The 15,266-nt window shown below is 41.2% G+C and overlaps 1 protein-coding gene across 1 annotated transcript in view; it reads left to right on the forward strand.

Annotated features, from left to right (window-relative positions):
- tfr1b (transferrin receptor 1b) overlaps positions 1–2,533 on the forward strand; it is a 32,309-nt gene extending 29,776 nt beyond the window's left edge. The window contains exon 15 of the mRNA XM_037694438.1: positions 733–2,533. Within this exon, the coding sequence (XP_037550366.1) occupies positions 733–945 (213 nt within the window). The 3' untranslated portion in view covers positions 946–2,533. The remainder of the gene's footprint in view (positions 1–732) is intronic.
- The last annotated feature ends 12,733 nt before the right edge of the window (positions 2,534–15,266 follow it).

Consider the following 15,266-nt stretch of genomic DNA (forward strand, 5'->3'; position numbering starts at 1 on the left):
TTTCTGTGACTGTAATTTGCCAACGAATCAGTCAGTCCTGTGAGGTACTGATGTTCCATGTTAAATTCTTGGTAGATCTTTGCAGCAAATGCTATTTCAAGCAGAGAAAATTTCTCCTTCTTTTGATCTTCCAAAAAAGTTCAATCTGGTCCTCTGGACATAGAAAAAAAAAACAAAGCAATAAAATGTAGATACGTTTCATCTCTCATCCGAAAGACTTCCTCAGTCTGAGGTACTATATTCAGCTCAGTCTCTTAAATAGCACCTTCTCAGAGTGGATCTACCAGTTTGCTGCTGACAACCGAAACCAGCTGCTCACATGGTCAAGAAGGACCATCAGCCTAACAATGTGACCATGTGAGCAGCTGGTTTTGGTTGTCAGCAGCAAACTGGTAGATCCACTCTTAGAAGGTGCTATTTAAGAGACTGAGCTGAATACAGCACCTCAGACTGAGGAAGTCTTTCGGATGAGAGATGAAACGTCTCTACATTTTATTGCTTTTTTTTTTTTTTTTTTTTTTTTTGGGAATGTCCAGAGGACCAGATTGAACTTTTTTTGGATTTTTATACCTGGATTATTGAGCATGCATCAGGATACTTTTGATCGTCTTTCAGCTGTTCCCTTCCCAGTGTCGCCACAGCGAGTCCTCCTCCATCTCGCCCTGTCCTCTGTGTCCTGTATTCTTCTAAATCTGCATTTTAATTTTTGATTTTTTCCCCTCTCATCTTTAGGTTGAGCGCTCTCTCCTCTCTCCATACGTATCCCCCGTTGAGACTCCTTTCCGCCACCTCCTGCTCGGCCGGGGCTCCCACACCTTAGCGTCCATCGCAGAGACCACCAACATGGAGCAGCTCCGCACCCAGCTGGCCCTCGCCACCTGGAACCTGCAGGGATGCGCCAATGCCATGATGGAGAACATCGCCGACATCGACGATGAAATTTAACCTAAGAAACCTTAAGCACAAAGTATCAGAGGTCCCTTTCTTTAAATTCAGAGTGAGATAATTTTTCCATTCCTCTTCTTAAATTCAAAGATCCTACGAGGGGAAAAATAAGAACTGTCCAAATTAAGAGCCAAATACTTGAAAATGAAAATGGAGTTCAGCTCTCCTTCATCAACAAACTGAAACGGGCAGAGATTTTGTTGCTGCCTCTTGCCATTAAAGCACTGATACCTTATTTATACTTTATGCATATTTATCAGTGGCAGTGCCCACTATATTTATTATCTTTTGTTTTTTTTATACAGCATTATCGGAAGCAGTGTCTTCCATAATTATGACGGTTATACTGTCGAAAGCCACAGCAGCATCTGCTACACAAATGACTCCTTGTTACTGACTAAATGGAGCCTCGGATAACGTTACGTTTTCCTTTTTCTGCCATTTATTTGTCCCTTTTTTTGAAACATTGGAAAAACTAGCAATTACGTTGTCCAAAGATGTGTCAAATGGGAGAAATAAATGGCAGAAAGATGTACTAAATTCAAAATTGGTTTGACCAAATCAAAGTAGAAACTGTCTGTTTTTTGTAACTTCATTTGCTTAAAGGCAAGAAAGTGATTTTTAGCAAATTAAATTTATGACTACGCAAAACAAGACATGGACAGATTATTAAACCTCTGAACTGATTGGTTAAAATCAACAGTAAATCCATTTATGTTAAAGCGTCTCTAAATTATAACACTTAACAATGGCGTTATCGGGAGCAGTGCCTTCCATAATTTAAACCCATTATCGGGAGCAGTGTCTTCCATGATGATTACCAGTGACGGTAGTTTTTGCCTACCTTTTTTTTTCGTTTTGTATTTTGTATGTTGTGTATTTATCGAGAGCAGTGTCTCTCATATTTCACTTAAAGGGTGGAACAACTTGTCGGGGACAGTGTTTCCCAGAGTTTTATACTTATTAGTGTTTATGGTTCATTTTTGGATTATGTTCCTTGGTGCAGTGTTGTGTGGACCTCTTGTTTCTCTTTATCATGTTTGGATGTCTATTATTGTATGGTTTATAACACAAGGTGAGCCTCACCAGGGGAGGTGGGTAACGGAGCATTTGTCCAGATTATGAGGAAGTTTTAACAGACTGACATATTTCACAAAGTAAAGGTAGAATTGTTGCATAGTTGTTTCCAGTGTAGCAACTTCTTGAAATTTCCTTCGTCATCCCATTTAAAATACCATCAAATCTTATACACGTTCAGGATTTGCTAAATGGTCACATTTGACTCCCGTGCAAAAGATTTTTATAGATTCCTGTACAATAATAGTCTTGCTTTAATGAAAATGTGACCTAAAAAGGTCATTTGCCATTATTATTGTTGCCAAAACAGAAAAAAATATGCCATATTTGAATTGCAATCATGCCGTAACTCCTCTTAATACGGAACTGATTTTCAGGCAGAGCCACCATGTTAACTGGTTTAAAGTATATAGTTCTTGCCCACCTCTCCTGTATGAATAATTCCAGATTGAGCATCTTAGTAGCTCAACACTGAAAGTTTTAAATGCACTGTATTTATTCTAGACAATACCAAAACAAGCCTAGTCAACCTTGTTACTTTCAAACTTCTCGTTTCTTCAAAGGGCAACAGAACTAATAAGCTGCTCATATCCATAAATCGGAACGCTCACTGCATCTGCATGCTTCTTCTCACTTTGTGTTACTGGACTGTAGCTCGGAACCAAAACCTTGTAAGAGCTTGCATCTACATGTTTTTTTTACCTTTTCAAAATATTGTCATTTAAAATTGTAATTTGGGTTATTAGTTTGTTTAAATAATAAAAACCAAAACTCCACAGTGCAGAAATGTTTGATCGCTCTGATTTTAGATTTTGTCATCTGTTCGTCTTGGGTGTTGAAATGAATCAGACTTTGAATTGATAGGAATTGGATGTTTTTTCTCACTGTGTAAAGCTGAAGCTTGGAAAGAAGAATAATGTACTTTGTTAAAATTATGCATACTGTGACCTCCAAATTAAACAAAAATAAAATTAATCATTTTTGGCATATTCAGTATTCCTGTGTATCACTTTTTTTTACAGCAAAATTTAGTGTTCAAGTGCCTTTTTGATCGTTCCCATCTAAATCCTGTAGATTGAATTTTGTTTTTTAGAGAACGACAGAAGCATCTTTTTTTTTTTTTTTTTTAATTCAGAAGACATTTGAATCATCAATTTAAAATATTTGCCTACAGTTTTTCTGTTCTGTATCAGTTTTTTTGTTTTTGTTTTTTGGGAGGGGGAGGGTTTCAAATTAAAATCACTGACAATATATGCTGTATAAAAGACCAACAAATATCTGAGGCGTATCTATTTCAGATTTAAATACAAAATGCATTTGTAAATGTAATTAAGGATTTGCTCATTTGTTTTTCAGTGAATGGTCTAAAATCTCAATGGGGAGTGGTGGTGCAGAGGTCAGAAGGTGGGCCTGTGATTGGAAGGTTACTGGTTCGACTCCCTGGACCAACGTCAAAATATGCGTGGGAAAGGTGAAACGCCCACACCTGCCTCCACCCTCATTTGCCCCACTTTGGGCCATTGAGCAAGGTCTTCTACCTCCTCCATTAGCTGAGCTCCCAAACAGGTCTCGAACATAGGTCATTGCTACTCGATGAGACTACTTGTATACATAAATTTTACCGGTAAATAAAATAAATGATCTTGCTTCATTAGTAAACCTAGTTGTTATACTATGGCATTGTTTTAAATTCTCACTAATATATCAGTTATCTAATGCATTTATCCAAATGGCACATTTTAGATACTAAAATGCTTTAATAATAGGTAAAGTTGTTTGACTTGAGCGATTTTTTTATAGAGCCAAACCAGGGCTTTTATTTTGAATGCAAACCGGAAGTGCCCTTGTTTTGGCTGTTTCGGCGATAGCGGAGCGTCTTGACGTTTCTGACGCACGGTGACGCTCGAATCCCAGCACGAGTTACGTTACGGAACGCGTAGAGACAAAGATAATGGTTGAATATAGGCAATAAACGGGACAACTTCCTGCCGGGCTGTGGTGTCCTGGAGCGGCTGGAGGAGCGACAGGTGACCGGCGGTAGACGACCATCTTCCTGCCTGAAGGTGTGTACGGTGGAATAATGTCAGCTTGTTGCTCTGCGTCCCACCAAAAACAAACACGTAAATTTAGCAAAAGACGGACAACAGTCGAGCAAACAAGACGCTGAAAAGCAGGAGCTCATTAAATTTGGAGGACCATAAATCAGATTAATTGATTAATCCATTCTGTCTTCCATGAGACATGTCCACAGATTAGATTAAGACAGTCACTTAAAGGTTTGTATTTGTATTTGTTAAAGTTTGATTTTACTTTTGCATTAAATATGCTTGTTTCATGCAAAGAAGGCCAATTTCATAACAATAAAACCCAAGGGGGTGAATACTTTAATACATTTGAGCATGAGCATGCATCAGGATACTTTTTACATTTCTACAATGCACAACCTATTATTTTACTTACTAATACTTTGCAGTAGAATAATAATCAATGAACTAGTTTTTTGTGTGTGGTTTAGGACAATTTATATGTAGGAATAAACTGAAACGCGTGTGAAATGTGAACTTATTAGCAGTTGATTTGAAGGTGAAATTAAAGCTTTAATGCTACCCAATTTAATTTAATAAGAAAACAAATCAATGGGATTAAATAATGGCTGACATTCACATTTGTAAATGGATACCTCCGAGCATAAACATCCATCCATCCATCCATTTTCTTCCGCTTATCCGGGGTTGGGTCGCGGGGGTAGCAGCCTAAGTAGGGAGGCCCAGACTTCCCTCTCCCCAGCCACTTGGGCCAGCTCTTCCGGGGAAATCCTGAGGCGTTCCCAGGCCAGCTGAGAAACATAGTCCCTCCAGCGTGTCCTGGGTCTTCCTCTGGGCCTCCTTCCGGTGGGACGTGTCTGGAACACCTCACCAGGGAGGCGTCCAGAAGGCATCCTAAACAGATGCCCAAGCCACCTCAACTGGCTCCTCTCGACATGGAGAAGCAGCGGCTCTACTCTTGAGTCCCTCCCGGATGATCGAGCTTCTCACCCTGTCTCTAAGGGAGAGCCCAGACACCCTGCGGAGAAAACTCATTTCGGCCGCTTGTATCCGAGATCTCATTCTTTCGGTCACAACACAACGCTCGTGACCATAGATGAGGGTAGGAACGTAGATCGATCGGTAAATTGAGAGCCTCGCCTTTTGATTCAGCTCTCTCTTCACCACGACAGACCTGTACAGCGCCTGCTTCACTGCAGACGCTGCACCTATCCGCCTATCGATCTCACGCTCCATTTTTCCCTCATTCGTGAACAAGACCCCAAAATACTTGAACTCCTCCACATGGGGTAGGACCTCCTCCCTGACCCGGAGAGGGCACTCTACCCTTTTCCGGCTCAAGACCATGGCCTCGGATTTGGAGGAACTGATCTTCATCCCGGCCGCGTCGCATTTGGCTGCGAACCGCTCCAGCGAATGATGTAATAAGACCACATTATCTGCAAAAAGCAGACACGCAATCCAAAGGCCACCAAAACGGATCCCCTCAACACCTTGGCTGCACCTAGAAATTCTGTCCATAAAAGTTATGAACAGAATCGGTGACAAAGGGCAATCTTGGTGGAGTCCAACTCTCACCGGGAACAAGCCCGACTTACTGCCGGCGATGCAGACCAGGCTCTGACACCGGTCATACAGGGACCTAACAGCCCGTATCAAAGGGCCCGGTACCCCATACTCCCAGAGTACCCCCCACAGGGTCCCCCGAGGGACGCGGTCGAACGCCTTCTCCAAGTCCACAAAGCACATGTAGACCGGTTGGGCAAACTCCCATGCACCCTCCAGGACCCTGCTGAGAGTATAGAGCTGGTCCAGTATTCCACAGCCATGACGAAAACCGCACTGCTCCTCCTGAATCTAAGGTTCGACTATCCGACGGACCCTCCTCTCCAGAACCCCCGAATAGACCTTACCAGGGAGGCTTAAGAGCGTGATTCCCCTGTAGTTGGAACACAATCTACAGTCCCCCTTTTTGAATAGGGGGACCACCATCCCAGTCTGCCAATCCAGGGGAACTTCCCCCGATGTCCACGCAATATTGCAGAGTCGCGTAAGCCAACACAACCCCACAACATCCAGAGCCTTAAGAAACTCCGGGCGAATCTCATCCACCCCTGGGGCCCTGCCACCGAGGAGCTTTTTAACCACCTCGGTGACCTCCGCACCAGAGATTGGAGGGCCCGACCCAGAGTCCCCAGGCTCCGCTTCCTCAGTGGAAGACGTGCCGGTGGGATTGAAGAGGTCTTCAAAGTATTCCGCCCACCGACCCACAACATCCCGAGTTGAGGTCAGCAGCACACCACTCCCACTATAAACAGTGTTGGTGGCGTACCGCTTCCCCCCCCCCTGAGATGCCGGATGGTGGACCAGAATCGTCTCGAAGCCATGCGGAAGTCGTTCTCCATGGCCTCTCCGAACTCCTCCCATGCCCGAGTTTTTGCCTCAGCGACCACCCGAGCCGCATGTCGCCTGGACTGCCGGTACCCATCAGCTGCTTCCGGGGTCCCACAGGCCAAAAAGGCCCGATAGGACTCCTTCTTCAGCCTGACAACATCCCTCACCGACGGTGTCCACCATCAGGTTTGAGGGTTGCCGCTGCGACAGGCACCGACAACCTTGCGGCCGCAGCTCCGGTAAGCTGCCTCGACAATAGAGGCACGACACATGGTCCACTCAGACTCAATGTCCCCCACCTCCCTCGGAACATGTTTGAAGTTCTCCCGGAGGTGGGAGTTAAAACTCCGTCTCACAGGAGACTCTGCCAGACGTTCCCAGCAAACCCTCACAATATGTTTGGGTCTGCCAGGTCTGACCAGCATCCTCCCCCACCATCGGAGCCAACTCACCACCAGGTAGTGATCAGTGGACAGCTCCGCCCCTCTCTTCACACGAGTGTCCAAGACATGTGGCCGCAGATCAGATGAGACAATGACAAAGTCGATCATTGAACTGCGGCCTAGGGTGTCCTGGTGCCAAGAACACATATGGACACCCTTATGCTTGAACAAAGTGTTCGTTATTGACAATCCTTGACGAGCACAGAAGTCCAACAACAGAACACCACTCTGGTTCAGATCAGGGGGGCCGTTCCTCCCAACCACACCCCTCCAGGTCTCACTGTCATTGCCCACATGAGCATTGAAGTCCCCCAGCAGAACAAGGGAGTCCCCAGGAGGTGCACTTTCCAGTACCCCCTCCAAGGACTCCAGAAAGGGCGGATAATCTGAACTGCCGTTTGGTGCATAAGCACAAACGACAGCCAGAACCCGTCTCCCCACACGTAGGCGGAGGGAGGCCACCCTCTCATTCACTGGGGTGAACCCCAACACACAGGCACCAAGTTGGGGGGCAATAAGTATGTCCACTCCTGCTCGGTGCCTCTCACCAGGGGCAACTCCAGAGTGGAAGAGTGTCCAGCCCCTCTCAAGGAAACTGGTTCCAGAGCCCGAGCCATGCGTAGAGGTGAGTCCGACTATTTCTAGCCGGAACCTCTCAGCCTCACAGACCAGCTCAGGCTCCTTCCCCACCAGTGAGGTGACATTCCACGTCCCAATAGCCAGCTTCTGTAGCCGAGGATCAGACCGCCAGGGTCCCCGCCCTCGACAACCACCCATCCCACATTGCACCCGACCCCTTTGGCCCCTCCCACAGGTGGTGAGCCCAGGGAAGGGGGACCCACGTCTCCTCTTCGGGCTGTGCCCGGCCAAGCTCCATGGGTAAAAGCCCGGCCACCAGGCGCTCGCCCGCGTGCCCCACCTCCAGGCCTGGCTCCAGAGTGGGGCCCGGTGATCCACGTCCGGGCAAGGGAACGTTAGGTCCATTTATTTGTCTCATCATCGGGGTCTTTGACAGGAGCATAAACATATTAATTTTAATAATAATTTTAATAATATGTTCAACACTAGTTTACCATTGATGAATTGATGAAGACAGAATTTGATAAAATACAAACTTGGTTTAAACTTAATAAATTATCATTAAATTTAGATAAAACTAAATACATGATATTTAGTAACAAAAAGAGAACTGTTGATGATCCATTTAAAATTGAGGGTGTTGAGATTTGTAGAGTTAATGAGATGAAATTTTTGGGTGTAATCATTGATGAACAGCTAACATGGAAAAATCACATAAATTCTGTAAGAACAAAAATATCTAAATCTATTGCAGTACTATACAAAGTCAGGGAATTATTAAATGATAAAGCTCTGTACATGTTGTATAACACAATCATTGTTCCACACTTAATCTATTGCATTGATGTTTGGGGGAAAGCGTGTAAAACATTTACAAAACCTATTTTTATTTTACAGAAAAGAGCTGTAAGAATTATCACCAGAAAGCATTACAGTCACCCATCAAGCACATTGTTTTATCAACTGAAGTTATTAAAGTTCCATGATTTGGTAGATTACAGTATTTTAACAGTTATGTATAGGGCTCAAAATCACACATTACCATTAAATGTCCAAAGAAATTTTGTTAAAAGACAAAGTTGTTATAATCTTAAGGGGACAGAAATATTTGTCAAACCAAAATTCAGAACTAGTCTGAAGGGAAGGTCTACCTCAATACAAGGAGTTGGATTGTGGAATGGTCTAGAGAGTGATGTGAAAAATGCCAAGTCAATGTGTACATTTAAAAAAAAGATCAAAACTGAATTGTTAAAAAAGTATATATGAAGTAGATTAGTGTGTGTTTTGTATTAGAATTAGAAAAATTGGAAAGTTATTCATTTTGTACTGTTACTTGAAGATTATTGTCTGAATTAATTGTTTGAAAAAAGGGGCAGATATAATAAGATTTTTTCTTCTTTCTGCTGCCTTTCATTTTAAATCTTTTGTATCTTTTTTTATATTGTTATGGAATTGTTTTGTACTTTTTTAAAATGAATAAACTATATACCATTTACCATTCTTTTCCAGTACTAACATGTCCCAGTCCTAAAGTCAAAACGACTTTTATAAATTTTTTTGGATCTCCCTGGTTTAATATTTAATAATAAAATCACAAAGTGAATGTCTAAGGAATGCTTGTATTGCAGTAAATCAACCAAAGAATGTAAACTATATGAGAATAAGAGCAAACAATGAATTCTCTTTTGTGCCTTGCACTCCTGTGTGTTTAATGAATGCTACGTTTGATAAATGAAAACTTAATCTTCCCATCAAATCAAAAATGAAACAATCTACTCATAGAACATTATCTTATAACTTCCTCAAGTGAAAACTTCTTTATACCATCTGCTGTTATTAGGAATGTAATAATTGAGTTACCAGTAAGTCTTTCTATATTTGAGATTAAATAAAAGCATCATGATGTGAAGTTGTAGGTGGGAATAAAGATGGGGAAGTTAGATCGTTTTATTTGAGCTGATAACACGATGCAGATCTGAGCAGCTTCCTGAACAAAGTGCTTTTTAATCTTACAAGAACCAAATATCATGACATGAGGTGCCATGTAAGGTGTGTTTGTCTGTTAGAAAAATATTTAATGAACCTGTGGACTAATACATCTCAGAAAGTAATTAGTGAACATGTCAACTTTTGAGGTCAACCCAGCTAATCGATCTTAGCAAACACAAAAAGGTTATAATTTAAGTCAGTTTTATATTTTTTGGGTTAAAATTTGATGTGGTCGCTGAGAGTCATTCCAAACTCATAAATGCTAACAGATTGTAAAGATCTTGAAACTTTGGCATGTAGGGCAGTGTTTTATAGACGTTCCTTTAAGGAAAGCTACTGTCATTGAGTCTGAAGGCCTCTAAAGCCTTTTCCTCATTGTGTTCCTGTTTTAACCTTCTGCAGTCTTACAGCTCTAGTGTTTAGGCTTCCAGACGTGATAATCTGATTTCAGTCTGTATCCACTCCTATTGTCTCGTAGGTGTACTGTCCCTTCATCTATGGCTGTGAGCAGGTGACCTTTAGTCAACTCAGTCGCCCCTGACTGCAGCTGAACCAACTGAAGCCTTCTACAGGGTGAGAACAGATTTCTATACTACATGCTGATGAGCCAAAACATTCTGACCGCAAACATCTGGAGACAATCCAGTAATGGTCAGTCAGGTCACCTGGACAGTTTCTTTTTTGTGGAAAGACGTTTCGCCCTCTATCCGGAGTGCTTCATCAGTCTGAGAAGTCCCAAGTAAACTGTTTTCCGCACTAAGCGGTACACTCCTTTATTGGATCAACCAGTTTGTTGGTGATAAGATGGTTTCTGGGGGCGTACTGCTTAGTGAGGAAAACTGTTTACTTGGGACTCCTCAGACTGATGAAGCCCACCGGATAGAGGGCGAAACGTCTTTCCACAAAAAAAGAAACTGTCCAGATGAACTAATTGACCATTATTGGATTTTGTACCTGGATGATTGAGCATGAACTTTGATGAGCTGAAGACAATGTTCTAGTAAACATGGTGCATATAAAGATTTAATAATCTACAATCTAAATGTGCTTTTGTTGTACAGGTGTGTTAGAGTTATCCTACTTTATCATTCTGAGACCCCCGGTCTTGTCTGCCCAGAGACGGACCAGTTATGACCCAGTTCTGTACAGATGAGACGGGCCTAGCTACTCTGAGTGAGCTTGACAGGGTCAACAACACCTGATAAGGAGTATTTTTTTTATTTTGCTAGCTTCCATCACTTAGATAGATTGGCACTTTCACCCATTTTCACCATCAAAAACAGATAAGACCAATGATGTCACACATGGTCACCCCACTGATACTCTGATAGACTATGCCCCCAGATGTGAAGGCGGAGCCAAGGGCCAATATAAGCTGGGGCGTTCTGTGACACGTCGCGCCGCTTCCACTTCCGGGTTAAGACGAGTTGGACGGATGCCTCGGCGCTGAACCTGTAACTTTTTCCTGCCTAATGAACATTAAATTGGTAAACAGAAATTATATCTCTTGATTTATTTGAGCTAGAGCGAGTTTCCTCTCCATCTGGGAATAAAAGAACCAGACGCCGGAGGTGGGGAGTCGGACCGGTTTCAGGGATGGACCTGGTCCAGATTCTCACAGGTGGTCACTGATCCCATATTGACCGTTGTCTAGAGCCTGACCAATGTGGAAATTTTGGCTATTGCTGATATTAGGAGGGGAAGGGATGCAGATAACCAATGTAATGGCTGAAAATTTTTCAACTTTGTCCATCCCCAAGAATCTAAGTAAACAGCTCCTTTTAAACCTGTTTAACACTTGAAGTCTTGAAACAGTCTTAACATGTGTTAACATTTTCTATCCTCCACTGTTCATCACCATAAAGTTATGAAGCGTGTTACAAAAACATAAACTAAACAAAGAAATGCCCTTCTCTGTTCATTGTTTCAACAGTCATTGATATAGAAATGATTATTTTAATGCTTTTATGTCAATCTGTACCTATATTACACTTATTTAAACACACTTATACTCACTTTTGATGCAGCTTATCTGCTTATTCAGTCATTCCTGTGCTGCAGATGTGTTTTGGAGTAATTAAAGTTCTCTGGGGATGCTCTAGCCAGAAGATCGGGCCCAATCTTCAGGTTACAGTGACCCAGGTTTTGAAGGACATGTTTTTTATGAAACCATCGCTCTGTTGCACAGACTGCTTTGATGAAGGAAAAACAGATTTAATTAAATCTGCCCTCCTGGCAACCATCAAAACTTGCTTTGATCTGCTCTCACGCGATCAGGGAAAGGTATATAAGAAATGTTTCAAACACAGAGAGTCGGAAGTCCTGTGATGGATCAGCACGCGCTGGTGCCATGCGCCATTTTGATGTGATTCTTCTTTACCTGGGTCGAAAACGACTTCCCGGCCAGGGTCACGGTGAGAAGTTATTTCATATCAATTTGTGTGTTAAGAGTGTACGAGTGTACATGTTTTTTGCTTGGCTGTTTTCTGTGGCAGGTTAATAAAGGACACTTATTACTCCTAGCAGTAACAGCCTCTGTGTTTTATTTTTCCTTCTGGTCTGAATATTTGTGCCGACCGTTCACGAGCCCTTTTGATAAAGAATTTCATAATACAGTCATGTATGGTGAAGGCCTAATTAGCATTGACCGCAGCAGTGCTCTTGTTTTTTTTCTTTGCAGAGAAGTTAAGATTTCAGACAAACAATACATTTCATTGAAGACAACAAAGATAACATTATTAACACTGATGTATATTTATCGCTACGTTAGATTTATTGTTCTGGCTAATGTTTTACAAGGCAATAACCTATGCTAAATGTTAGCTTGCTAACTTGAGAGGCATGTAGCTAGTGACAAGCGGGTTGGACAATTGAAGAGAATTTATTACGGTATTGTTGATTTATTTTATTTTACATATCAGTTAAAATAAACTTAGCATGCTCTGTTCAGCAAAATATGTGACACAGTGTTGCTCCCTGCTTCATCTGTGCTGAACATGAAAGTGAAACTTAAACGTAAACGGTCATGACTTGAAAGTAGTCTTCATGCACCTTCTACTGGATACATTATACAATTACAGCTCATACACAGAATTTTAGGGGTGAAAATTAGAAGTGTTTATATTGGCGCATAATGGGACAATTATCACCGATACCTCGGCCTGTCACGATAACAAATTTTGATGTGCGATTAACTGTCTCGGAAATTATTGCAATAAACGATAATATTGTTTGAAATTTGACAATAGTAATTAGTAATTGTCTAATTTAAGAAGAAATGTTGTTCATTTTTGTGTGTAGTACATTTTTTGACTGCTGGATGGCAGTATAAGACTGTTTGAACCGAAAGATGGATCGTGGGGGAGCGAGCAGCGTGTCTCTTTAAGGAAAATGAGAGGGAGGCCCCTTGACATTCAAAATTCAATAAAAAAATAAAATAAAATTGGAATGACATGGGCTGTCCCTTGTTCCTGTTTTTCGGTTCTCAAAATGATGCTCTGTGTGGTTTGAGCTCTTTAGCATAGCATTTTTCACACAAAGCTTTTTAAAAAAACAGTAAACAAGTTCTCAGCTTCTTTTTTCAGATAAAAACAATTTTTTACATGAAGGCACAGGTTTCAATCGTGAATTTTGGAGCTTTGACAGGACAGAGGGTTTTTCCTGAGTTCGGCCTGTTAGCTTATCTCGTAGATTAGCTTCTCAGCTTAGCTGCTTTTAACGATCCAAAAACGTGATTTTGGATTGTTAAAACATATTTTAAAGAGAAAAGAGAAAGGGAGGAGACAGTGAAGAGCACCAGAGTTGAGCCTTTTGTCATCCAGTGTCTTCAGTAGAGAGAGAGAGACACGAAGAAACAATAAAGCCGATAAATGAAAGTAAGGTCGATAATTTTCATTTATCACGGGATTAATTGATTTATTGTTTATTGCGACAGGCCTACCGATACGATATGTCCCCAAATGCCTATATCGCCCTAAAGTATCGGCCCTACCGATATATCGGCTAGGCTCTGTTGTTTTCCACAATATCATGGTTTAAGTATATAAAGTAATAAGTGTTAAAAAATTAGCTTTTCTACTGTCACATCATTAGATTTGTTTGATTTCAGTTTTCTGCTCTACATGTATTATTTTTTTGCAACCAAAGCAGTTGGATATATTTAAATATTAAACATTTCTTCTTCCACAGTCTGGACTGAATCTAATTGCTGATGCTAGCATGAGAAGAAACTAAAGTAATATGTTCACACCAATTCTGGGCCAGTGAATTAAAGCTAAAATTAGCTTAGGTATTTTTAGAGCATTGCCCTGGATAAAATGCATGCAACATAGTGATGAAAGCTCAGATTTTGTCCTCTTTTTGTCCACAGCCGTAATGGACACGTACTGACACTCCTGCAGCACTTCACGCACCAGTTAGAGTGAATCTGATGTCACTTCTTGCTAATAGTGACAGTCCATTGTCTCACTCTTCTGTGTTTCATTGTTTTCATCAATTGGTAGTTGAATTTAGAGTACAAAAGGACAAAAGTATAACATTTCACTCCATTTTATTTTATTTATTAACAAATTAGAAAAACGAATAGATAATACTTAACACATGACACAAAGTTTGATTCAGACGTAGGTTGAAGGTTAATAACTTTCTCTCGTAGCCCAAACAAAACCTTTTGACAAGAAGTTTGCAAATGCCCTGACATTTCACAAAGAAACCACTTGAATGTAACAAGTGCAAATGACAGGAAAACACATTTTCAGATATGCTTGGGTACGATTTAGCAGATTTTAAAAGCTTTGTTTATCTAATACAGAGTCTGGATGTTTGTGTTCTGTGACCATTATAAATAACTGATCAGAATAAGATTCAAACTGAGTGTGGTTCCGACAGAATGAAGCAGCTTCTTGTAGACCTTCAGTCTGACTTATAGATGGTTCAGGAATCTAATCACTGTGAGGATTGTAGATGACACTAATGAAGTCCAAGCAGGAGGCCCTCAACCTGTGTATCTAAATATCTGTGGAAATAATAGAGCATTTAGAGGGACTTTCAGGATGTGAATAACATTAAAAATAAATCATATTTTAATAATTTACTTTGAGGACTCGCTTCTTAAAAAAAACGATAAATTACAAGTTAAAATAAGCAATTTTAGCTACATTTGGGTCAACAACACATTTTTGTCTTGTCAATGTTAAGCTTTAAAAGGTTTTGTAATTTCTGTCAGTATGCAGGCGACCAACATGTAAATAAAGGCCAGATCTTTGCAGTAATATGAAGAAATAAACCTTGAGTCATCTGCATATTTAACTAAGGACTAACCAACATTTTTTGCTTTTGTTTTGTTAGTTTTCTGTTAGTTTAAAACCTATTGAATTACCAAAATGTATATATTCAATGTGATTAAAATCACTTAATGTAGGAATTTATCCTATATCTCAATAAAATCATTTTGGTGAAATGTAGGTAAATTATAATAAGATATTTAAACAAACACTCATAAAAATTGAGTCCTATCATCATTGCATATTTAAACAGTTACATTTAAATAATAATAATAATGTCATCACAATGTCAGCACTGTATGTTTCCATACAATGGCGAAATTAGTCTCTGCATTTAACCCATCCACCACCAGGTGGTGCAGTGGGCAGCTATTGAAAGCGCCCGGGGGACATTTTGGGGATGAGACGTGCTGCCCAGAGACGCCACGTGATGTGCAGTGACTGGGGATCGAACCTGGGACTTTTGGGTCCCAAGCCGGCTGCCCCGCCTCTACACCATCTCGGCCCCCATA

This window comes from Nematolebias whitei, chromosome 20 (assembly GCF_014905685.2).
Source record: "Nematolebias whitei isolate Nwh7 chromosome 20, NemWhi1, whole genome shotgun sequence".
Taxonomy (NCBI): domain Eukaryota; kingdom Metazoa; phylum Chordata; class Actinopteri; order Cyprinodontiformes; family Rivulidae; genus Nematolebias; species Nematolebias whitei.